This window comes from Giraffa tippelskirchi, chromosome 10, assembly GCF_054371585.1.
Source record: "Giraffa tippelskirchi isolate mGirTip1 chromosome 10, T2T-mGirTip1v1.2.pri, whole genome shotgun sequence".
In the NCBI taxonomy this organism is placed as follows: Eukaryota; Metazoa; Chordata; class Mammalia; order Artiodactyla; family Giraffidae; genus Giraffa; species Giraffa tippelskirchi.
Genome location: NC_137284.1, coordinates 22,434,643 through 22,460,806, shown reverse-complemented (window position 1 = coordinate 22,460,806; position 26,164 = coordinate 22,434,643). Strand labels below are relative to the sequence as shown.

At 42.4% G+C, this 26,164-nt stretch overlaps 2 protein-coding genes and 1 pseudogene across 3 annotated transcripts in view; 2 read left to right on the top strand and 1 right to left on the bottom strand.

The window, feature by feature from the left end:
* ZDHHC13 (zDHHC palmitoyltransferase 13) overlaps positions 1–26,164 on the bottom strand; it is a 184,324-nt gene that overhangs the window by 106,296 nt on the left and 51,864 nt on the right. Inside the window, exon 4 of the mRNA XM_081533725.1 lies at positions 22,706–22,796. The gene's annotated coding sequence lies outside the window, so the exon portion shown is untranslated. The remainder of the gene's footprint in view (positions 1–22,705; positions 22,797–26,164) is intronic.
* Positions 889–1,635, top strand: LOC145523429 (large ribosomal subunit protein uL30 pseudogene; annotated as a pseudogene). Its single transcript, XR_014066548.1, has one exon. The product of XR_014066548.1 is annotated as a large ribosomal subunit protein uL30 pseudogene (transcript).
* MRGPRX1 (MAS related GPR family member X1) lies at positions 11,010–25,895 on the top strand. Its single transcript, XM_081533731.1, has 2 exons — positions 11,010–16,886; positions 25,791–25,895. The coding sequence occupies exons 1-2, from the start codon at positions 16,038–16,040 to the stop codon at positions 25,893–25,895; spliced, it is 954 nt and encodes a 317-aa protein (XP_081389857.1). The 5' UTR covers positions 11,010–16,037.

Genomic DNA, 26,164 nt, shown 5'->3' with positions numbered 1-26,164 from the left:
ACTTTGGCCACCTCATACGAAGAGTTAACTCATTGAAAAAGACCCTAATGCTGGGAAGAATTGGAGTCAGAAGGAGAAGGGGACGACAGAGGATGAGATGGTTGAATGGTATCACCGACTCAATGGACATGGGTTTGGGTAAACTCCGGGAGTTTGTGATGGACAGGGAGGCCTGGCGTGCTGCGATTCATGGGGTCGCAAAGAGTTGGACACGACTGAGTGACTGAACTGAACTGAACTGACCTGCCTCCCGAGAAATCTGTATGCAGGACAAGAAGCAACCGTTAGAACTGGACATGGAACAACAGACTGGTTGCAAATCGGGAAAGGAGCACGTCAAGGCTGTTTATTGTCACCCTGAGTATTTAACTTATATAGACAGTACATCATGTGAAATGCTGGGCTGGATGACGCACAAGCTGGAATCAAGATTGCTGGGAGAAATATCAATAACCTCAAATATGCTGATGATACCACCCTTATGGCAGAAAGTGAAGAATAAAGAGGCTCTTGATGAAAGTGAAAGAGGAAAGTGAAAAAGTTGGCTTAAAACTCAACATTCAGAAAACAAAGATCATGGCATCTGGCCCCATCAATTCATGGCAAATAGATGGGGGAACAATGGAAACCATGACAGACTATTTTTTGGGGGCTCCAAAATCACTGCAGATGGTGACTTCAGCCATGAAATTAAAAGACACTCGCTCTTTGGAAGAAAAGCTATGACCAACCTAGACAGCATATTAAAAAGCAGAGATGCCTCTTTCCCATTTGGAACCGTGGAGGGTGCAGAAGAGAAGAAAAAGAAGGTTTCTGCTGTGCCAGAAACCCTTAAGAAAAAGTGAAAGAATTTCGCAGAGCTTAACATCAAGCACCTGAGAGAGAAGTTTGCCCAAAAGATGCTTCGAAAGGCAAGGAGGAAGCTTATCTATGAAAAAGCTAAGCATTACCACAAGGAATACAGGCAGATGTACAGAAATGAAATTCGAATGGCTAGGATGGCACGAAAAGCCGGCAACTTCTATGTACCCATGGAACCCAAATTGGCATTTGTCATCAGGATCAGAGGTATCAACGGTGTGAGCCCGAAGTTTCGAAAGGTGCAGCAGCTCCTTCGCCTCCGCAGATCTTCAATGGCACCTTTGTGAAACCCAACAAGGCATCAATTAACATGCTGAGAATTGTGGAGCCATACATTGCATGGGGGTACCCAAATCTGAAGTCTGTAAATGAATTGATCTATAAGCGTGGTTATGGCAAAATCAACAAGAAGCGAATTGCCCTGACAGACAACGCATTGATTGCTCGATCTCTTGGGAAATATGGAATCATCTGCATGGAGGATCTGATTCATGAGATCTATACCATTGGAAAACGTTTCAAAGAAGCAAACAACTTCCTGTGGCCCTTTAAATTGTCTTCTCCATGAGGTGGAATGAAGAAAAAGACCACCCATTTTGTAGAAGGTGGAGATGCTGGCAACAGGGAAGACCAGATCAACAGGCTTATTAGAAGGATGAACTAAGGTATCTACCAGGATTATTTTTGTAATCTGGTCAGTTAATAAACAATTGAAACAAATTGAAAAAAATAAAATAAAAATAAAAATATTTAAAATAAAAAATAAAATAAAAAGCAGAGACATTACTTTGCCAACAAAGGTTAGTCTAGTCAAAGCTATGGTTTTTCCAGTAGTCATGCATGGATGTGAGAGTTGGACTATAAAGAAAGTTGAGCACTGAAGAATTGATGCTATTGAACTGTGGTGTTGGAGAAGACTCTTGAGAGTTCCTTGGACTGCAAGGAGATCAAACCAGTCAATCCAAAAGGAAATCAGTCCTGAATATTCATTGGAAGGACTGATGCTGAAGCTGAAACTCCAATACTTTGGCCACCTGATGTGAAGGACTGACTCACTGAAGAAGATCCTGATGGGAAAGACTGATGGCTGGAAGAGAAGGGGACGACAGAGAATGAGATGGTTGGATGGCATCACCGACTCGATGGACATGAGTTTGAGCAAGCTCTAGGAGTTGGTGATGGACAGGGAAGCCTGGCGTGCTGCAGTCCATGGGGGTCACAAAGAGGTGGACACAACTGAGCCCCTGAACTGAACACAACTGAGGACTTTACTCTGTGATGCTCATTCCTTATAACCAGGGTCCATGACAGTGCCCTGCACAAAGCAGCCGTTCAATAAATATCTGTGGATGAATTTACATGATGCTCGGAGGAAAAAGAAATTCCAAATGAGGAAAACTAGAGCACTGATTGTCCCAGCTTTTTCATTTCTAGAATCCCCAGGCGATGTTCCCTGACAGAAGATCTGAATGGCTGACAGTTGGAAGGACACGGAATAAAGGACCAGACATGAATGAAGGAGCCAACCAGAGGCTGGCTCTCCCCACTCAGATGATCTTGGCCACAGGCTTCCTGACCACACAGCTGCTCAGGAGCCCTGGGACTCTTGTCTCCATGATCTGTTGACTTTCGGAGGAGCCTAACCCTTGAATGAGCAAGAACAGATGGACGTAAAAGACAAAGGAATGGGAAGAAAAGAATTCAGTAAGCCTTCTTTCTTCTCTACTCCAGTAGAAAGTCAGCTCAGAGCTGCCTTGAAGCAGGAGGCCCTTCCTGGAGCCCCTGACTCTGTAGTAGATTTCTGGTCCTCTGTCTGGGATAGCCCAGGAAAAGGGCTCTTCACACCTCCTGCCTTACCTGGTGTTACCAAGAGTCTGAGAAGCTGCGTGATTCCCTATGCAAGGATCATGGCAGTTTCATGAGGGAGTCCCACACCTCCTGCCCTCCTCAAGCTCTCCCCAGCTTGCTGAAGCCTCTTTCCTTCACTGAAGACTTGCAACTGTTTCTCCCTCCATCCAACCAGTTCAGACTAACCTTGATCCAGCATCCCAAGGCAGGGCCACCACAGATCAAGGGTCATTCTGATTATGCACTCATGGTCCTCCATCCCTGGTCAAGAACAGCCAAGACTGGCAAAGGCCACCCTCCGAAAAGGTTTTTATAGAAAGGATCTTGAAACCCAGAAACTGTTCCAACCCCCAAGTCCAGCACATTCTGTTTCCACTTTCTTGGATCCCCCTGGGATTCTCTGTGTTCATGGCAGCCTGGTCCTCCACTCTCTCAATATGCTGCTTCCCAAATAGTACAGGACTTGGCAACTAATCTAAGTCAACTCCAGGTACATTCTACTCCCCACAGGGCTGGGCTTCTTAACTGTTGGGTACATTTTATTTTTTTTTAATATATTTATTTATTTGGCTGTACTGGCTCTTAGTTGCAGCATGTAGGATCTAAGTTCCCTGACCAGGGATCGAACCTTGGCCCCCTGTATTGGGAATGCAAGTCTCAGCCACTGGACCACCAAGGAAGTCTCATGTTGGGTGCGTTTTAAAGTGGATTTTAACCTGTCAAATACTCTTTGCCTTCATTTTGGTTTGCTCTTCCACTGTCAGATGTTTCTCACTGCTGCTGCTGCTGCTGCTAAGTCGCTTCAGTCGTGTCCGACTCTGTGCGACCCCATAGACGGCAGCCCACCAGGCTCCCCCGTCCCTGGGATTCTCCAGGCAAGAGCACTGGAGTGGGTTGCCATTTCCTTCTCCAATGCATGAAAGTGAAAAGTGAAAGTGACGTCGCTCAGTCGTGTCCAACTCTTAGCGACCCCATGGACTATAGCCTACCAGGCTCCTCCATCCATGGGATTTTCCAGGCAAGAGTACTGGAGTAGGGTGCCATTGCCTTCTCCAGATGTTTCTCACAGTGAAGCCTTTAAAGTTCTCTGCCCAGAATCACTTCCCAACCCTCATCTCTCCAACTTGTCTATTCAATCACTAATTCACTTATGCCTGCAGGCACAAATGCATGCACTTCTAGTAAAAAAAAATTGCTGAGCATTGGGTCAGGTACTATCGCAAGCCCTGGGACTCAAAAATGTGTTCATTCTTCTCGAAGACCTTGTAGTATGACAGGAGAGAATCATGTCCTCAGATACTTACAGTACAGTGTGATAAAAGCTTTGATATTTGTGGCTGTGTGAGATATTTGTGGCTGTGGACATATTCGTGGGTGTGTGAGCAGAGGACAGACCCAAATGAGATTCATTATTGGACATTATTGGTTCAAATAACTATTCCTAGAGCTGGCAAGAGAGGCTGGCTCCAGGAATAGTGGGATCCAGAGTTCAAATGACATCATCAGGATATTTCCCCTCTCCTGGTTTCATTGCAACTGCTTGGCTTTCAGTGGCTGGTAATAATTGCATGGCATGGAATGAGATCCAGGGATGAGCCACCCTCTTCCAAAATATATATCTGTGCGAGTTCATGTAGTAAAATCAGCTACACACACACACACCCTCCCCCTACCACATATTCCCCAACAAAACTGTCCTTTATAGGGACTCTCTAAATGACACTGCCCTGCATTCTCAATTCTAATGGAAAGAATTCATAACATAAACTTCAGGGCCATGGAGAGGGGCCTAGATTGCTGAGCATATCACAGTTATGGAAAGGGGAGCCTCTGGGAACCATTAAGGCCCTAATGGATGCGAGCCATCCTGGGATGAAGCTTGGCCTGTCAGAGATCCCCATCTGAGGCCTCCACTCTCTTTGGTACAAAACAAATCCAAGGAGAGAGAAGGGTACATGAAGAAGCCTCCACAGGTACCAAAGATTTTCATTTTAGATTCATCACAGCTAGAAACCGTCTCATTTTACAGATAAGGGATTAGGACAAAACAGATTCCACAGTTAAAAGGATCAAACTAGAAATATATTACATGTTACAAAACAGCATAAATAGTTGGATCTTTGTGTGCATGTATCAAAGTACTCATGCAGTTGTTTCCATGTAGAGGTCTGACTAGAGAGATGTATTTTCATCTATATTATGTATATTCTCCTCTCAGTAGCCTGAGAGGATTTTCTGAAGCACAGAGCTGATCAAAGTTACTTCCTCACTTAAATTCTTTAAATCAACCCCCTTGGCTCTCAAAAGGAAACTCATATTTCCTATTATGGCTACTTTAAGCTCTGCATGACGTAGCAGGGCTAGAAAATAAAGTTTTTAGATAACCCAAAAGTGGGAAGTTTAACAAAGGTGCCCTATGAAACACTGGGACCTCAAAAGACTAAACCTTTGTGCATTTCTCATTAGTAACAAATAAAACCACCAAGAAATTGTTTGACCAAGCTTGGATCTAGGCAAACAGAAATTTTCTGTTGAGAATTTGTCGCCACAAGACAGACTGTGGTCCAAACTCACACAACCTATGGTCTCGCTAAAGCTACAAATGACAGGTGAGGTTTCTGGGGACATCCTGAGAGATGAGAGCCATGCTGGGAAGTTCACCCAATCCATCAGCAAAAGAAAACCCCAAGTTCTTTTCTGGAGGAACTCAACTATAATTCAGACCTGAAAGAATCCCCACAGATAAAGTCCCAGGGAAAGTAAGCAGCTAACAGTCTAAAATTACAAATACACAAAGAAGCAAAGCAGCATCACAAAGTGACAGAGGAAACAACAGACAGTAAAATCAGGCTTACACAGACCTCCGGACTGGAATTTTCAGATAGAGAATCTTAAGATTGCTGTGCTTAATAGGGTTAAAGACATAAAAGAGAATTGACAATGTGACTCAGCATCGAGACCAAGCCAGAAACTGACCAAGCAAATATCAAAACAAAGTCTCAAGCAGATTATCTAGAAATAGTATAAAAATTGAATTTAAAATTCAGCGGATGAATTAAACAGAAGATTAGACACAGAGGAAAAGAGACTAGAAACCTAGAAGATCCATCTGTAGAAATTATCAAGGAAGCGACCTAGGAGCCCAACAGACAGAAAACAAGAAAGAGATGTTAAGGGATATGGAGACTAGAAAGAGAAACACTACCATATGTTGGATGAAACTTCTAGAAAGAGGTCATAATAAAAATGATTATAGGAGCTAGCAAGCATATAGTATTTACCACGTGTCCCTGTTCTAAACTATTATATAATTAACTCACTAATGTTCATGAGAAAACCTATAGGTAGGCAATAATGTCATCCCCACTTTACAGATGAGTAATAATATCATCCCCACTTTACACATGAGGAAATTGAAACACAGAGAAGTTATAACATTTGTCCAAGTTCTCATAAGATGCCAAGTAGCCTGGCTCCAGAGTTTGTGGTCTTAACCACTATGCAATATACAAAGAAATAATAGCAGAAAATCATCCAGAAATACTAAATGACAGTAACCCTAAAATCCAGGAAACATCATAAACCCCAAACGTGATATAAAGAGAAAGCCACTAGACACATTTTGATGACAGTGTACCACATCAGAGAAAAAAGAAAAGCTCTTAGGAAGGAAAAAGGCAGATCACTGTAAGTGACTGGCACCTTGACTGATGGCCAATCTCACAAGAATAACATTGGCGACCAAAGACAGTGGATCTCCAATGTGCTGGAGGACAGTAACGGTCACCCTGCAATGTCAGCCTGAAAAAACCACCTCCAGAAAATGAGGGTGAAACAATGACATTTGCAGACAGAAAAAAAACTAGGGCATTAATGCCACAAAGACTCTCACAAAAGGAACTTCTGAAGAATGTATTTCAAGGAATGGAAGATAAGAGATGCAAAATAGGAAAGAAAGAAAGAGTTAGTCATTCAGTCACGTCCAACTCTTGCATCTGCATGGTCTGTAGCCCGCCAAGCTATTCTGTCCGTGGGATTCTCCAGGCTAGAATACTGGAGTGAGTAGCCATTCCGTTCTACAGGGGATCTTCCCGACCCAGGGATCAAACCCGAGTCTCCTACATTGCAGGCAGACTCTTCACTGCTGAGCCACCAGGGGTGAAATGAGAAGTTGAGCAAAAACACACTAGTTTTATGGGGATACACTTGAACAAACACTCACTATTTAAAACTCTTAATAAATATTTAATGTCTTGGAGGGGAGGAATACTGGAGCACAGTTGATTGGGAGGAAGGGGACAGAGGTTAAAGCTTTCTAAGGTCCTGGTGTGGTTCATGAGGAAAGACAGTTGTACAGTTTGTCCACCGCACCAAACAAAGAACAGGGCAAAGGAGGGAATGAGTGCTAAGACAGAGCCCGCTGGTCAACCCTGTGTCCAGGTGCAGGGCTGTGACTACAGAGACAGCACCCTGAAGGCCGCCTTTAGATTATGCGTAAGTATGTTAAGTAGCTGCAGTAATTGCCTGGAAAACAGAGCATAAAACTTTCAGACAAATTAGAAAAAAAAAAACATCTTCTGTAAAGCCAGTGACATTCTAGGCAGTACCAAACAACTTCATCTTCTGCTCCCATCTTTTGAGAAATCCTTTTCAAATGGGGAGGTTTAGAGACCTGTTCCTACAAAGCTGGTGACTGTGATGAGTGTTGGCCAGGTTCTCAGGGTTTCAGCCACATCTCCAGCCAGCATAGATTTGTAAAGTCTTATAAGCAGCTTCCCTTTGGGGGCCAAGTTTTGCCTGGGAGTGCCAAGCACACAAGAGTGCCACATTCCTTACTCACTCTCGAACATTCAGTACCAAACTTTAGAATATTTGAAAATCTGAAGGTGAAGATATCTTGGAAGAGTTTCAGTGAACCTTCATCATCATGAATATGACATTTTTTCTCATGCTTGATTAAGAAACTGGGTTTCATAGGAACGGAGTTGGTCATTTTCTTACTAGGCTGTTAAAATTCTCTCTTAGTGATGTGTCAGAAATATAGACATATACAATAGATAATTTTGTCCAAAATATGCATTATAAATACTTTTCCCCAGTTTGCTGTTTGACTTGCTTACAGTGGCCTTTTCCATGAAGAAAAATTATTTTTAATTTTCAACTATTTTTATTCAATGTTTTTTTTTAATAGAATTGCTTTTTATTTTTTTATTTTTTATTTTTTTATAAATTTATTTATTTTAGTTGGGGGCTAATTACTTTACAATATTGTAATAGTTTTTGCCATACATTGACATGAATCAGCCATGGGTTTACATGTGTTCCCCTTCCTGGACCCCCCACCCACCTCCCTCCCCATCCCATCCCTCTGGGTCATCCCATTGCCCCGGCCCTGAGCCTTTGTCTCATGCATCGAACATGGAATGGTGTTCTGTTTCACATATGATAATATACATGTTTCAATGCTATTCTCCCAGAACGTCCCACCCTCACCTTCTCCCTCAGAGTCCATAAAATTGTTCTATGTGTGTTCTATCTGTGTCTCTTATTCTGTCTCGCATATAGGGTTATCATTACCATCTTTCAAATTCCATATATATGCATTAGTATACTGTATTGTTGTTTTTCTTTCTGGCTTACTTCACTCTGTATAATGGGCTCCAGTTTCATCCATCTCAGTAGAACCGATTCAAATGTATTTTTTTTAATGGCTGAGTAATATTCCATTGTGTATATGTACCACAGCTTCCTTATCCATTCGTCTGCTGATGGACATCTAGGTTGCTTCCATGTCCTGGCTATTGTAAACAGTGCTGCGATGAACACTGGGGTACACGCGTCTCTTTCAATTCTGGTTTCCTCGGTGTATATGCCCAGCAGTGGGATTGCTGGGTCATATGGCATATTTATGATTTCTGAGTTTTGTGTCATGTTTAGGAAAATCTTCCCCAATTGAGGGTTATAAAAGAATTTCCTTGTGGTCGCCAAGAGGGAGGGGAGAAGGAAGAGGGATGGACTGGGAATTTGGGATTGATAGATGCAAACCATTACATTTAGAATGGATAAACAACAAGGTCCTAATGTACAGTACAGGGAACTATATTCAATACCTTGTTTAAAACCATAATGGAAAAGAAAATAAAGAAACTGAGTCACTTTGCTGTACAGAAGAGACTGGCACAATATGGTAAATCAACTATAATTGAATTTTTTTAAAAAAGGATTACTATTCTTCCCCTACCAATCAGAGAATACCAGAGTATTTATAGTTAAAATAAAATTCTTTGAACACAGAAGAAAAAAAAAAGAATTTTCCCATGTTTTCTTCCGACTCTTTTTGCTTCTCTTATTTATATTTAAATACACAATCCATTTTAAAGTTAGAGCAAAGATCTGGGACTGGAACTTGACCTGGTACATTGCAGGCACTCGGGTTTGGCTGAAAGAACAAGTGACTAATAAATGACATCCAGGGTAGAAGAAAAACATAACAAAGTTAACTTAGGGAACTCAAACAGGGGCTCTGTATCAACCTAGAGGGGTGGGATGGGGAGGGAGATGGGAGGGAGGCTCAAAAGGGAGGGGTTATACATACACCTATGGCTGATTCATGTTGAGGTTTGATAGAAAACAGCAAAATTCTTTAAAGCAATTATCCTTCAACTAAAAAAAAAAGTTAACAAGGTGTAAGTATGAGCTATGATCCCTAGGCATTTTACTCTAGATGGCTTCTCAGTTGCTCAGTAACCTTTACTGATTTTTATTATTTTATCTCTACCCGCTTCCATTTGAAATGGCCCCTTTATCATACACTGGATTCCACATCCATGTAATGTTTGATTCCTGAGACTCTTAGTCCCGCTGCCTCAATCTCTCTGCCTGTTTTCATATTAGCACCTCACTGTATTCACCGAGGCTTTCGAGTATGTTCTAATATCTGGTAGGGCTGACCAGTCCTCATTTCTTTCTTTTTCTCTCCAGAAGTAGTTAAGGTTTCATTTTCTTATTTTTTTTTCTCCCTTTTTTTCATACCTAGGAAAGCTACTATTTTCTGTAGAGTAATTTTGTCCCCAGTCACCCTTCTGAGCGACCTGTCTCTGTGGTAGCATCTCAAGATGACTCTCTGGGGTTGTCCAGACCTGCTATCACACCATTCTCTCCAAAACCCACATTCTTCCAATCTTCCAGCCTCAACATCCGCTGGAACCATGCCTGCCAGGATCGGCCAGGACTCCCTATGTCAGTTCTTAGTCTTCATCTTAAGTCAATCTCTTGGGTAGGATTGATGCTGTGGCTCACTCACACCTTCTAGAATAGCTTCTCTGTTCTGTCTCTGGGATACTTTCCTAGTTTACCACTCCTTCAGTAGCTGCTTTTCCCTACTGTGTTGGCCGAGTCCTCCTCTTCTTCTGGGTCGCGGGAGGTTGGAGGCCCCCGTGTTGAGTCTCAAACCTTTCCTCCACGAACACTCCCTCCCAGGGATGAGCTCCCCGGCTCCTCTGGAATGTAAGGGGCACAGTCTTGTGTGTCACCATCATCACATCTTCATGCCCGGAACAGTGCCCTGGCACAGCATATGCACACAACCGTGCTGGGTAAATGAATGAATGAGTGAATACACTTCTCTGGTTGCTTTAAATGCTTCATAGTTAAATTTTCAAAGGAAACCACAAGTAACTCAATGTGGTGGCAAGGATGGGCACATGAAGTCACAGGAGCTAAGGCTGAAAATACTGGTTGGGCTCTAGACAATCTAAAAAAAATCTAGCTGGATTTCCTTGGTGGTGCAGTAGATAAGAATCTGCCTGCCAAGCCAAGGACATGAGTTCAATCCCTGGTCTGGGAAGATCTTGCATGCCGTGGAGCAACTAAGCCCACGTGCCACAACAATTGAGCCTGTGCTCTAGAGCCTGGGAGCTGCAACTACTGAAGCCCACATGCCCTAAAGCCAGTGCTCTGCAACAGAAGGAACCACCACAATGAGAAGCCTCCACACAGCAACTAGAGACTAGCCCCTGCTCACTGCAACTAGAGAAAAGCCTGCACAGCAACGAAGCCCTAGCATAATCAAAAATAAATAAAATTATTTTTAAAAAATAAATAAAACATATAGGAAAACTATTTTTTAAAGCCTTTAATAAAAAAAGAAATACAATCTAGCTTACAAATATCATGACGTAGAGGGAAAAAGCTGACACAGAGTACAGGTGGTATGCTAAATTCCTTATCTTTTATAAGGGAACTCAATATACCCTGTTGCTGATATTCATAAATCAAAAATATAAATGTAGGGGTTTCTTTTTTTTTTTTTTTTTACTGTATAAAGCTATAACATTAACATCTAAAAGAATTAAGAATGGAAATTGGACCTTGGTTGCTATTGGGAAATGAGACTAGGAGAGACATTACTTTTCATTTTTGCACCTTGGTCTATGGCCACACCATCCTAAATGCGCCCAATCTAGTAATTTTATGCACCTTTGTATCACTTGAAATAAATTTCACTACTTCTGTGATTAAATTTAAAAGGTCAAGTGAGCCACGCCATGCAGGGCTTTGAATGCCAAGCAAACCGTTCTTTAGCTACAGAAGCTTATATTACTTGGTGGGTCGGTGACGTGCACAGGCTCACAGCGGGCAGCAAAAGGCTTTAGGACAGCCCTTCCTCAAAGGGAGGGGGACCAAATGGGGCAGGATGGGTACAGAGGCAGAGATAAGTGATTGGAGTCAGGGCAAATAAAAAACATCTCATGAGCTTTCTTGTCTCTCTCATTTCCAGGACTTCTCATTTGCCAGTTCCCCTCCTGCAGGAAATCGTAGGCCCTTTCAGCATCTTGATAAGCCTCCCTGGGTCACCAGGCTTCTCTCCTGCTCCTGCGGGCAGCCATCCATCCAGAGGGTGGTAAAGCATTCTCTGCCATTTTTCAATCCCAGGAAAGCCATTTCTTTTCTACTCACCACCTCCAGCAAGAAGAATGGTGTCAAGGTAAGAATTTACTCAAGAACTATCTCCGATCAAAGGCAGATTTGTCTCCTCTTGAGTCCACACTCTCATGAGTTCATTTCGGGGTAGGGCAGGCAGGGGGCACGGGCACCCGTCAGCAACAGTCAGGAGACAGGAAGCTCCCAGTGGAAGCTTTGGCTGCTGGCAGCTTGGACTATGGGAGAGCCCAACAGGGTCAAGCAGGTTCTTTCTGCTTCTGTTCCACTTCCCTATATGCTCCTCTTCAAACATTCAAATCTGCTTATGAAGAGAAGTATTTTGTGAATTCTAATTTAGGGAGGGAGGTGGCATGCGGGCATGGAAAAGCTAAATTGCTGCTGATAACCTCAGGCGTCACTGATTTGCTTGCTAGTCAATGTTATTTTATTTTGTTTGTTTTGTTTCTTGTATCTTTGTATCTGGCCTTGTCCCAACAGAAAATACAGGGCATAATCTAAGATGGTAATTTAGGAGAATTTAACACAGGTGCGCACAGCTAAGGGCTATTTCTAAAGGGCGTGACCCCGCCTCCCACCCCCAACCAAGACCAAGTCTTCATAGGGAGCTGTTACTATTGCTGAGCCTGATGGGGAACAGGAAGAAGCTTCCAGAGCCCAGGCGGGGCTCTGGCTGGAGCTGTAGTTGTCACTGTGGTTTTAGGAAAGGGCCACCAGACAGGGGCTATGTCCTCAAGTAGCGTAACACTGCCAGCTGCCAACTCACAGCCTGGCAGGGAGGCAGCCAGGGAGCTCAAAACCCCAATCACTCTCTTCTACCTCCTCACCCTCCTGCCTCCTGTCTGCATCACCCTTTCACTGGAAACAAACGGGAGGCAGAGGGAGAGGGAGGCCATCAACTAGGCACTGATACATCTCCTCCCGGAACGCAGAGATGGGTACATAGGAAGGAAGGGAGATGATGGCCAATGGTGAAAACCTCTCTCTTCCCAAGGCCTCCTCACAGTCCTGGGACTGGGTCTGTTTCTCATCATATCTCCTCAGTTTGTTTCTTTGACTGTTGGCTGGCACCTCTATCTAGTGTCACTTCTTTGGAATAATCTCTCACCATCATCAGAGATGGGCTTCCCAGGTGGCACTATCTATCGGTAAGGAACTCACCTGCCAATGCAAGAGACTCAAGAGACACAGGTTTGATCCCTGGGTCAGGAAGGAGGGCACAGCAATCCACTCCAGGATTCTTGCCTGGAGAATTCCATGGACAGAGGAGCCTGGCAGGTTACAGTCCATGGGGTCACAAAGAGTCGGACACGACTGAAGTGACTTAGCATGCACATATCATCAGAAATGCCTTGAGAATGTATTCTTTGGGTTTTTGTTTTGAGGTAGGGGTACACAGGTACTTATAAGTATTGAGTTGGCCAAAACATTCATTCAGGTTTTCCATACCATCTTATGGAAAAACTCTAATGAACCTTTTGGCCAACCCAATATTTTCAGTTTGTGATTTCGGTTTCTCTACAGAAAAATCCATAATAAGAGTGACTTAAACTGTGACCACTACACAGAGCTAGGCAGTGGGCACATACCAATGCATGAGGAAAAGCATTGTCTGTCCTTACAAAGCTCACACACGAGGCCATTTCTAGCTCAAAAGCCCTCCTGACCCACTCATACCTGTCATAGCAAGAGCTCTTCATGACCCTAACTCATGATCTCCTTTCTTCCTAGGGGATGCATTCCTCTTAGTCACAAAGATGGCCCCCACAGCATGACTTCCTGGCCCTAGAAGGTCCCAGGCAGAAGGAATACTGAGCTCAGAGTCCTTTGGTCACTCTCACATAATTTGTCCATATTTTTCTCCTCCTGCCTCTCTGTGGACATGACATGGCCTGGGAGGCTGACTGGAGGTGACATTCTCATGTCATTAGAGGGTCGTGTTGCAGTAGAGAGAACCCAGGCAATAGAGTCAGAGAGTTGCTGTTGTTGTTCAGTTGCTAAGTTGTGTCTGACTCTTTGTGACCCCGTGGACTGCCGCACACCAGGCTTCCCTGCCCTTCACTATCTCCCTGAGTTTGCTCAAACTCATGTCCATTGAGTTGGTGATTGCTATCTAACAATCCCATCCTCTGCCACCCCTTTCTTCTTTTGCCTTCAACCTGCCCCAGCATCAGGGTCTTTCCAGTGAGTTAGTTCTTCATATCAGGGCCCCAAAGTATTGGAGCTTCAGCTTCAGCACCAGTCCTTCCAATGAATATTCAGGACTGATTTCCTTTAGGATTGACTGGTTTGATCTCCTTGCAGTCCAAAAGACTCTCAAGAGTCTTCCCTAACACCACAGTTCAAAAGCATCAATTTTTGGCGCTCAGCCTTCTTTATGGTCCAACTCTCACATCTATACGTGACTACTGGAAAGACCATAGCTTTGAATATATGGACCTCTGTCAGCAAATCGATGTCTCTGTTTTTTAATATGCTGTCTAGGTTGGTCATAGCTTTTCTTCCAAGGAGCAAGTGTCTTTTAGTTTCATGGCTGAAGTCACCATCTGCAGTGATTTTGGAGCCCAAGAAAAGAAAAATCTGTCACTGCTTCTACTTTTCCCCCTTCTGTTTGCCATGAAGTGATGGAGTCAGATGCTATTATCTTAGTTTTTTGAATGCTGAGTTTTAAGTCAGCTTTTTCACTCTCCTTCTTTACCCTCATCAAGAGGTTGTTTAGTTCCTTTTCACTTTCTGCCATTAGAATGGTATCATTTGCATATCTGAGGTTGTTGATATTTCTCCTAACAATCTTGATTCCAGCTTGTGCTTCACCCAGCCCAGTATTTCACATGATGTACTTTAAGTTAAATAAGCAAGGTGACAATATACAGCCTTGTTGTACTCCTTTCTCAATTTTAAACCAACTACTTGTTCCATGTCTGGTTCTAACTATTGCTTCTTGACCTGCATACAAGTTTCTCAGGAGGCAGGTAAGGTGGTCTGGTATTCCCATCTCCAAGAATTTTCCACAGTTTGTTGTGATCCACACAGTCAAAGGCTTTCACGTAGTCAATGAAGCAGAAGCAGATGTTCTTCTCAAATTCCCTTCCTTTCTCTATGATCCAGTGAATGTTGGTAATTTGGTCTCTGGTTCCTCTGTGTTTTCTAAACCTTGTACATCTGGAAGTTCTTGGTTATGTACTGCTGAAAACTAGCTTGAAGGATTTTGAGCACAACCTCACTAGCATGTGAAATGACCACAACCGTGCAGTAGTTTGAACACTCTTTGGCATGCCCTTCTTTGGGATTGGAATCAAAACTGACATTTTCCAGTCCTGTGGCCACTGTTGAGTTTTCCAAATTTGCTGGCATATTAACTGCAGCACTTTAACAGCATCATCTTTTAGGATTTGAACTAACTCAGCTGGAATTCCATCACCTCCACTAGCTTTGTTCATAGTAATGCTTCCTAAGCCCCACTTGACTTCACACTCCAGGATATCTGGCTCTAGGTGAGTGACCACACCAGCATGGTTATCTGTGTCATTAAGCCCTTTTTTGTATAGTTCTTTTGTGTATTCCTGCCATGTCTTCTTAGTCTCTTCTGCTTCGGTTAGGTCTTTACCGTTTCTGTCCTTTATCATGCCCATCCCTGCATGAAATGTTCCCTTCATGTCTCTAATTTTCTTGAAGAAATCTGTGATCTTTTCCATTCTATTGTTTTTCTCTATTTCTTTGCATTTTTCATTTAAGAAGGCCTCCTTATCTCTCCCTTCTATTCTCTGGAATTCTGCATTCAGTTGGGTATATCTCTTCCTTTCTCTCCTGCCTTGCACTTCTCTCCTCAGATACTTGTAAGGCCTCCTCAGACAACCATTTTGCCTTCTTGCATTTCTTTTTCTTTGGGATGGTTTTGGTCACTGCTTCCTGTACATTGTTACAAACCTCCGTCCATAGTTCTTCAGGCACTGTCTATCAGATCTGATCCCTTGAATCTGTTCATCACCTCTACTGTATAATCATAAGGGATTTGATGTAGGTCATACCTGAATGGTCTAGTGGTTTGCTTTACTTTCTTTAGTTTAAGCCTGAATTTTGCAATGAAGAGCTCATGATCTAAGCCATAGCCAGCTCCAGGTATTGTTTCTGAGTCAGAGAAAACTGGGTTTAAATATTCCAGGTCTCCAGGGCTGTGTGGACTGCAGTAAGCATCTGAATCTCTGCAAGCCTCCAGTTCCCTCCTCTGTGACACAGGGACAGTAACTCCCACCTAGCAGGGTGGCCATGAGAATGGATGATCACACAGCAGGTGCTTTCACATCTTTGTGTGTGTTCCCAGGAACAGCAGGGGAGGGTTTCTGAGCTTGGATCCAACCACCGCAGCCTGGGAAACAGAATTCACAACCATGAATCACACTGGCCAGGCCCATCCTCCAACTTTCAGTGCGGTGACCATGACCCTGTTCCTGTTGACGGCCATCACTGCCCTGGGAGGACTGGCAGGAAACGCACTTGTGCTCTGGCTCCCGGGCTTTCACTTGCGCAGGAATGCCTTCACCATCTACATCCTCAACCTGGCGGCAGCCGACTTCCTGTGCCTCTGCTGCCAAGTTATAGATTCCCTGGAGGCCCTCATCACCTGCTGCAGCTCCAGCTCCATCCCCAGCTTTTTCATCACTGTGATGACCTTTGCCTACCTGGCGGGCCTGAGCTTGCTCAGTGCCATTAGCGCCGAGCGCTGCGTGTCTGTCCTCTGCCCCGTCTGGTACCGCTGCCACCGCCCCACACACTTATCAGCCATCGTGTGCGCTGTGCTCTGGGCCCTGGCCCTCCTGCTGAGTGTCCTGGAAGGGAAGTACTGCGGCTTCCTCTTAACGAGCTTTAGCCATCTTTGGTGTTGGGTGTTTGATTTCATCGCCGCCGGGTGGCTGGTGTTCTTATTTGGGCTCCCCGCTGGGTCCAGCTTGGCCCTGATGCTCAGGCTCCTCCGTAAGTCCCAGCGCATGCAGCTGACCAGGCTCTATGTGACCGTCATACTCACGGTGCTGGCCTTCCTGCTCTGCGGCCTGCCCTACGGCATCCTCTGGTTCCTCTTAATCTGGATTCAGGGTGATTTGTTTGCCAACCCCTGTCACCACTGCCTGGTTGTCTTTGGTTTGTCCTGCGTCAACAGCTCCATCAACCCCATCATTTACTTCTTCGTGGGCTCCTTCAGGCAAAGGCAGACAAAGAAGCGAGGGCAGCAGACCCCCAAGGTGGCCCTCCAGCAGCTTTGGAGGACGTATCAGAAGTGGGTGAAAGCGAAGGCTAGCTTCCTCAGGCAACCCTGGTGTCGGGAAGCAGTCTGGTGTCCTGATTCAGAGTCTCTGCTTTGGTCAGACACACTGTGGCTTTGAGTGACAACTTTCTATCACTTCGGGAGGATTTCTTAAGTTCTCTCAGCCTCTGGACCCACCCTGACTATAAAACAGTTAAACAAATCATCTGGGTAGTGAGGATTAAGTGAGACAGTGGCTGTCGTACAAGCACTGCGTGCAGTGTCTTCAGGACTGTCTTACCCAGGGGTCTTCACCTCACCCCACGGGAGCTTCTCCAACTCTGGGTTCCAGGACTATTTCCTCTTATGAAGAATCCCACTTTCAGCAGAAGTTGAACGCAGTGCAAGAAAGGTCTTAAATTTCTTTGGTCACTGCACTTGGTAGGGATTAAACACGACATTTTTGACCAGTTTCTTAAAACCTGTTACTTTCTTACAACCAGTTTTTATACAATGAAAAGAATTCAATTTCCATCGAGCCCCAAAGAGTAGTCTTTGATTTTGCCAGGCCTCAGAATGACTCCCAAGCTGAATAAGTGTTTATTGAATAAATGACTTAACGAATGAAAAAAAATGATGAATTTTTAAGTCCAGCCTGTGCTAAATCTCTATTTACCAGATTTGAATCCCATCTTTAAGTTTGTTGCTTTCACCATTTTCAACTTTTTCAAGCATGAAGTTTTATAATCAAATAAATCAGTATCAAAGCATATCTGAGGTTTGAGGTGGGTCAGCTTCCTGTGGTTTCGTTCCGAATACCCTCCAGAAGAATCCTACATGCACGCCTTCTCACTCCTAATCCTTCCTGCACGTTTCCAATGTGTCTTACTAGACTCTGTTCTCCGAGAACAGGATCTGTGTCAGATTTACCTTCAATTTCAAAGAGCTCACAGCACTGATTTTAGTAATCTAGTTACACACAAAATACCTTTGTTACCTATTCTATAAAAATAAAATATTAAGCTTAAGGGTTGCATCTTTCAATAATTTTTAACTGAAGTATAATTAAGACAGAGTGATTGCGCAGATCATTAGTGGATACAGTTCAATGAGTTTTGGCAATAAACACACACCCATGTGATTGACATATACACACTTCAATATATGTAAATTGGATAACTCATAAGTACAGGGAACTCTGCTCAGTACTCTACAATGATCTATATGGAAAAAAAATCTAAAAAATATTTTGTGTATATAAAGATATATGTATAACTGATGAGCTTTTCTGTACAGCAGAAACTAACACAATATTGTAAATCAACTACACTCCAATAAAAATTTTTTTAAATAAATAAATATGCACCCATGTAACAAAAAGCTCCAATCAAAACATAACACATGTTCATCACCTCTGAAAGATCTCTTGTGTCCCTCCCAGTCATTCTTCCTGTCCCAGAGGCAGCCATCATGTCTACTTCTGTCACCAAAGATTACTTTTGCCTGAAATTTGACTCATACAATGCACTTTCTTGTTCCTGCCTTCCTTCACTCAGCATCATATTTGGGGGATTTACTTATGACCTTGCATTGCACATACCAGTCGTTTGTCTCCTTCACTGGATGGGTGTCTACAGTTTATTTTCATACTGATAGATATATGTGGAGTACTACACTTTTGACTATTGTGAATACAGCTGCTGTGAACATCCTTATTCAAATCTTTTTTGGGACATAAGTTTTCATTTCTCTTGGGTAAATAACCTGAACTGAAATTGCTGGGTCTCGTGGAGCAACTTGATGAGAAACTGTCGAACCCTTCTTAGGGGGTTGTGCTATCCCCCCTCCCCCCCAGCGATGTGTGGAAGTTCCAGTTCTGCACGCTTCCTGATAAGCATGGTACTGTCAGTCTTTGGAGTTTCAGCCATTCTGATGAGTATGAAGTGGTATCTCGTTATGTTTTAATTTGCATTTCTCAAATGACTTAAGAACTTGAACATCTTTTCATGTGCTTATTGACTACTTGTTTTTCTTTGAAGTGTCTGTCTACCTTTCGCCCATTTTCATTAAGTGTTTCCCTTTTTCAATATTTACGGGAGTTTCTATGTGCTGAATATGAGTCCTTTGCGAGTTATGTGTACTATAAATATTTATCCAATTGGTGGTTTTGCCTATAACAGATTTTACATTTCAAAGCACATTTAAATTTATAGAAGAATTTTGCAGAAGGTAAAGGGGGTTCCCATATACTCCCTCTCCCCACCCCACTCCCCCACATAGTTTCTCCTATTACCAACATTTTCCATTAATGAGGCACATTTATTGAAATTGATGAGCCAATAGTATTAACTGAATTCCATAGTTTACATTAGGGTTCAATCTTTGTGTTATAAAGTTCAGTGGGTTTGACAAATGCAGAATATCATGCATCTACCATTTTAGTATCATACAGAATACCTTCTCAGTCTCCAGAATGAACACACAGAACATTTATCACAGTTATTTTAAATTCTCACCCTGACAATTCCTAGTATCTCAGCTAGATTCTAAATTTTTATATAGAGAATCTTATATGGGGTATCATATGTGGAATCTTTTGGTTCTGTTGTTAATACTGATAAATTAAAAATTAGAAATATAAGTTTACTCTTCAAATGTATAACCATTACTGAGAGACAGGAGAAGAAGTGAACCAAATGTTGAGTAACATCTCATGATGGGTCATGACTCAGAAAACTCCACACTCTGATTTGCCAGCAGGTCCCTATACAGGAAATCACGGGATGGTGCTGCCTCCTTGATAAGTCTCACTTGGGTACCAGGCTTCACCCTTCCTCCTGCTGGCACCTCTCCAAGGCAGAGAAGCATCCTCTAGAGACTGTCAATCCCATGAGACTTTTCCCTTCAGCACAGGCCAGCTTGGCAATTCAGCAAGAAGAAAGGAGGAAAGCTACATTTATCAAGTATTTATTTCCAAAGCCACTGTTGGGTTTTTCCTCTTAGTGCTCATTCACATAACTCTACCTAGGGTGGAGTATTCAGGAAGCCACAGTGGGGGGGGGGGGGATCAACAGAAAAAGGAAGTCTCCTCCTGCAACTTTGGAGACTGTCAGCCTTGACCTTGAAGATCTGAACTGATGAATCAATACGGTTCCCCCTGATGAATCAAGGGGATTCATCCCCTTGATGAATCAAGACCTTATCCCCATTCTCCTATCCTTCTCAACCACTCAAATGTGCCATCACCATGAGAAATCTGCTTCTGTCCTTAATTCAGGGAACAAGATAGAGCACATGCATGCATCTCAAAACTAAAGTTATGAGAAAAACCCAGGCATTTGTTTTACTTCCTTTTCAAATGTGCTTTTCCTTTCTGTAGCTCCCAGGCTTCCAGCAGACAACAGATGGCCTAATATGTGATGGTTAAAAAGAGTTTAATTAAGGGACAGTTTACTAATTTGAGCAGGTTAGAGAAAGGTACATGGGACGATGACCTCTTTCCACTGGGGAAACAGGTTTGAAATAGGCTTTAACTATAATAGGCTTTCACTAGCCTTGAAAGACAAGGGAAGAAGAAGTTACCAGAAGTCAGGGAGGGCTCTAGCTATAGCTATCATTGTAACTGTCTGAAAGGGCCACCAGACAGGGGTTCCATCCCTGAAAGTAGAGTTACATCACCACTGCCAACTCAGCCTGGCAAGAGAAAGCCAGGATGCTAAAACAAAAAAAAAAACCCAGATTGTTTTCCTCCTTCCCTCCAATCACCTGTCAATATCCCCCTTTCACTGAGAGCATCCAGGAGCTAGGAGAGGGAGGCCATCATGAGACACAGAGATGTCTTCTCCCGGGACAGAGAGAAGGGCACAAAAGATGGAAATGAGATTTGATGACAAGTCTTACAGCCTCCTCACAGTTGCTATTTCATGGAACCTTCTCTATCTCAGCATGATTGGATCAATCTCTCATTGTATCTCACAGTTTGTTTCTTTGACTGCTTGCCTGTTTGCATCCCTATCTGGTATCACTTCTTTAGAATAATCTCTCACTATCATCATGAACTCCTTAACCATGAAATGCAGATTTTTTTTTAAAGGATTTTTAAACTATTTTAAGTTTGCGATTTGGGCTTCTCTAGAAAGAAATTCATTATAGAAGTGACTCAGGGACTTCCCTGGTGGTCCAGTGGTTAAGACTCAGAGCTTCCAATACAGGGACATGGGTTCAATCCCTGGATTGGGAATTAAGATACTGCATGCCACACATTGCAGAAGAAAAAAAAGAGTGACTTAAACAAGAGAGAAGTTACTATTAATAGGACTGGACTGATGCCTTCAAGGCATTAGATATCTTTTAAATTGCTACTCCCCATACCTAGAGAGATGACTTCATCCTTGAGATTCTGAATGGCTCCTGGACACATAAGCATTCCATCCAGAGAAGAGGAGGAGAAAATGCACAACCCAGGAGTTGGCTACATCACTTCTGCTCACCTCCCACTGGCCAGCGTCTAATCACATCCTGCCATACAGCATTAAGGGAGGCTTGGATAAGGATCCTTTTTCTTGTCTAAAACTCTCAGAATTATTATGTGAGAGAAATAATGGGTATTTGGAGCAACTATCAGTTTCTGCACCTCTGAGTCTCTCACATTGCGAGCTCACCCAAAGATTTTTCTTGGGGCTCCTCCCATAATAAATGATGTGGTGGAGAACAGTGGGGAAGCCTCAGGCAGGGCTTGAGGAGCCTAGAACTGGTACTGGGCCTGCTATTCATGATGTCATCTCAGGGAAACCCTTTGACTCTTGAAGCCTGGGCTTCGTCCTGTGTTAAATGGGGGCATTACAGTATGTAGTCTCTAAGGGACATGTACTACATGCTGGGGATACAATAGTGAGCAATAACAACCAAAAAAGCCCAGGCACATCTAAGCATTATTTAGCTTTGATAACAGGGAGACAAAAGAAACCAAAAGACATACACTTAAAAGTTAGAACTGCAACCTACCTGTTCAGTGCCATGAATAAAAAGCACATGGGGAAGAGCGGACAAGATGGCAAAGTAGAAAGACCTGATTTCACTTCCTCTCACAAGTACACCAAAATTACAACTGTCTGCAGAACAACCATCAAAGGAAAAGACTGGAACCTACCAGAAAAGATCTTCTACCACTAAAGACATAAAGAAGCAACCACAATGAGATGGGTAGGATGGGTAGACTCATGATCTAATCTAATCCCATGGTGAGCGACCTGCAAACTGAAGAATAATTATATTGCAGAAGTTCTTGCACAGCAGTGAGAGTTCTGAGCCCATGTCAGGCTTCCCAGTCTGGGGGTCTGGCATTGGGAAGACAAGTCTTCAGAGTCTTTGGCTTTGATGGCCAGCAGGGCTTAATTGCAGGCTTAACTATTTTCAATAGTTAAGACATGGAAGCAACCTAAATCTCCATTGATAGATGAGTGGATAAAGAAGATAAAGTACATATATACAATAGAATATTACTTGGCCATTAAAAAGAATGAAATAATGCCATCTACAGCAACATGGAGGGACTTAGAGGTGATCATATCAAGGGAAGTAAGTCAGACAGAGAAAGACAAATATCATATGATATCACTTATATACTGTATCTAAAAAAATGATACAAATTGAACAATAAAAATCATATGATCATCTCAATAGATACAGAAAAAAGCTTTTAATAAAGTTCAACATCCATTTACAACAAAAAACTCTCCAGAAAGTTGGCATGGAAGGAATCTACCTCTACATAATAAAGGCCATATATGTTAAATCCACTGCTAACATCATACTCACTGTTGAAAAGCTGAAAGCATTTCCTCTAAGATCAGGAACAAGACAGGGATTTCCACTCTCACCACTTTTATTCAACATAGTTTTAGAAGTCCTAGCCACAGCAATCAGAGAAGAAAAATAAAAGAAATTCAATTTGGAAATGAAGAAATAAAACTGTTACTGTTTGCAAATGACATGATACTTTGCATAGAAAATCCTAAACATTCCATCAGAAAACTATTAGAGTTGGTCAATTAATTTGGTAAAGCTGTATGATACAAAATTACTATACAGAAATCTGTTGCATTTATATACATTAATAACAAACTATTAGAAAGAGAAATTAAGCAATCCCATTTACCATCGCATCAAAAAGAAGAAAAAAATACCTAGGAATAAACTTACCCAAGGAGGCAAAACACATGTACTCTGAAAACACTAATGAAAGAGACTGAAGACGACACAAATAGATGGAAAGATATATCATGATCTTGAATTAAAAGAATTAATATTGTTAAAATTACCATACTAACCAAGGCAATCTACCCGAGTCAATGCAATTCCTTTCAAAATACCAATGGCATTTTTCACAGAACTAGAACAAAAAGTTTTAAATTTGTATGGAAATACAACAGACCCTGAATAGCCAAAATAATCTTGAAAAAAAAAGAACAGAGCAAGAGGAATCACACTCCCTGACTTCAGACTATACTACAAGGCTACAGCCATCAAAACAGAATGGTAATGACATAAAAACTGACACATAGATCAGTGGGACGGGACAAAAGCCCAGAAATAAACCCATGCATTTATGATCAATTAATCTACAACAAAAAAAAAACTGTCTCTTTAACAAGTGGTGCTGGCAAAACTGGACAGCTACAGATAAAAAAATAAAATTAGTAGATTCTCTAATACCATATACAAAAATAAACTCAAAACAAACTAACAGACCTAAAGTAAGTAAGACTGGATACTGTCAAATTTCTAGAGGAAAATACAGGCAGAACACTCTTTGACATAAATACTTAATATCAAAGTAATATTTTTGACCCACTTCCTAAAGCAAATAAAAGCAAGTATAAACAAATTAGACCTAATTAAACTTAAAAGCTTCTGCAGACCAAAGGAAAATGTTGAAAAAAATGAAAATACAACCTGTTGAATAGGAGAAATATTTGTAAATAATATGACCAAAAAGGGGTTAATATCCAACATACATAAACACCTCATACAATTCAACATGAAAAAACAACTTGATTTTAAAAATTGGCACAAAAACTGAATAGATATTTTTCCGAGAGAAAATGCAGACAGCCAACAGGCACATGAAAAGATGCTCAATATCACAAGTCATCGGGACTTCCCTGGTGGTCCAGTGGCTAAGGCTCCATGCTCCCAATGCAGGGGGCCCGCGGTTCGATCCCTGGTCAGGGAAATAGATCCCACATGCTGCAACTAAGACCCTGCCCAGTCAAATAAATAAATAAACATTAAAAAAAAATCACAAGTCATCAGGGCAATGCAAATCAAAACCATAGTGAGATCACCTCACACCTGTCAGACTAACAGTCAAAAAGTCTACAAATAACAAATGTTGACAAAGATGTAGAGAAGAGCGAACCCTCAAATGTTGTTGGTGGGAATATAAATTGATGTGAAAAATAGTACGGAGGTTTCTCAAAAACTAAAAATAGAACTACCATATAGTAGTAAAACTAAAAATAGAACTACTCTCCTGGACATATATCCAAAAAATTTCATTCCTGGGTATATATCTTAAAAAAAAAAACAAAGCACTAAGTCAAAACGATATATGCAACCCAGTATCCATAGTGTTATTTATAATTGCCAAGATATGGAAACAATGTATGTGTTCATCAGCAGATGAACTGATAAAGAAGATGTAGTGTGTGTATATGCATATGTATATTGGAATACTACTCAGCCCATAAAAAAGAATAAAAATTTTGCCATTTTCACCAACATGGATAGACTTGGAGAGCATTATGCTGGGAGAAAGCAGTTAGACAGAGAAAGATAAACACTATATGATATCGCTTAGATGTGGAATCTAAAAAGTACAACAAGCTAGTAAATATAACATAAAAGAGGCAGACTCACAGGTATAGAGAACCAACTAGTGGTTACCAGCAGGGAGGTTGGGAGAAGCAGTATAGGCATGGGGCAGTAGGAGGTACAAAGTAATGGGTCTAAGACAGGCTCAAGGATGTATTGTAAACATGAGGACTATAGCAAATATTTTGTAGAAACTGTAAGTGGAAAGTAGCCTTTGAATGTTTCATAAAAATGGAGAAGGCAATGGCACCCCACTCCAGTACTCTTGCCTGGAAATTCCCATGGACGGAGGAGCCTGGTAGGCTGCAGTCCATGGGGTTGCTACGAGTCAGACACGCCTGAGCGACTTCACTTTCACTTTTCACTTTCTTGCGTTGGAGAAGGAAATGGCAACCCACTCCAGTGTTCTTGCCTGGAGAATCCCAGAGACAGGGGAGCCTGGTGGGCTGCCATCTATGGGGCTGCACAGAGTCAGACAGGACTGAAGTGACTTAGCAGCAGCAGCAGCATAGCAAATATTTTGTAGAAACTGTAAATGGAAAGCAACCTTGGAATGTTTAATAAAAATAAAAAAAATTTTTAAGAAAAGATGCTGCCATTAAATATGATGCATCATCCACTGTAAAGTGAACAGTAGACTGAGAGACATAAAAATGGTAAAGACTTAAAAAAGAGAGAGAGGTACACAGAGGCACACCTATGCCAACAGGTGCTGACATCACTCTGATTTTCTTCTCTGTGGCTCTCTCCGGGGCCAGCCTGACCCTGCTAATCATATTCCTGTGTGGCTCCCACTGGATACAGAGTATGTGGTATGTGACCATCCTGAGCACAATGGTCGCCACCTTTTGGTGGCCTGCTTGCTGGCATCCACTCATTCCTTGGGTGGGGGATTGAAACTGGTTACAATTCCTTCTCTTGTTGCCTCCATGGCATCGTGCTGCCCTGTGTTAATGGCTGTGCCAACCTCATCATTTACTTCTCCACTGGCTTCTTTAGGTAGAGGCAGTAATGGTAAGCCCTCAAGTTGGTTCTACCAAGGGCTCTCCAGGATATTTCTGAGATGGATGAACACGAAGGAAGCTTTCCCCAGAAAACCCTGGAGAGGTCTGGAAGCAGACTGGGGCAATGAGGAAGAATCTTCCCTGGTCAGTCAGAAGCAACTCTGAGAAGCGATGCTGCCCTGCCAGACCTGGCAATTATCCACTCTTCTCTCAGCCTTGTGCCTCTGAAATGTCTCAGTGACTCCCCAGTGTTTTCAAATGGAGAGTTTTTTAATCTGGCTTTTCTGTTTTTCTCAGCTGAAAGTAGAATATCTATATCCCTCTGTATATTATAAATAAATTTCTCATGTTATCTTCTTTGAATCTTTTCTATGCTTTTTACTTCTAGTTTCTTTTC

Coding starts and splice junctions, on each gene's coding strand:
- MRGPRX1 (XM_081533731.1), top strand. CDS start 16,038: ATGAATCACACTGGCCAGGCCCATCCTCCAACTTTCAGTGCGGTGACC. Junction 16,887..25,790: donor GAGGGCAGCAGACCCCCAAG/GTGGCCCTCCAG, acceptor TAAGCCCTCAAG/TTGGTTCTACCAAGGGCTCT.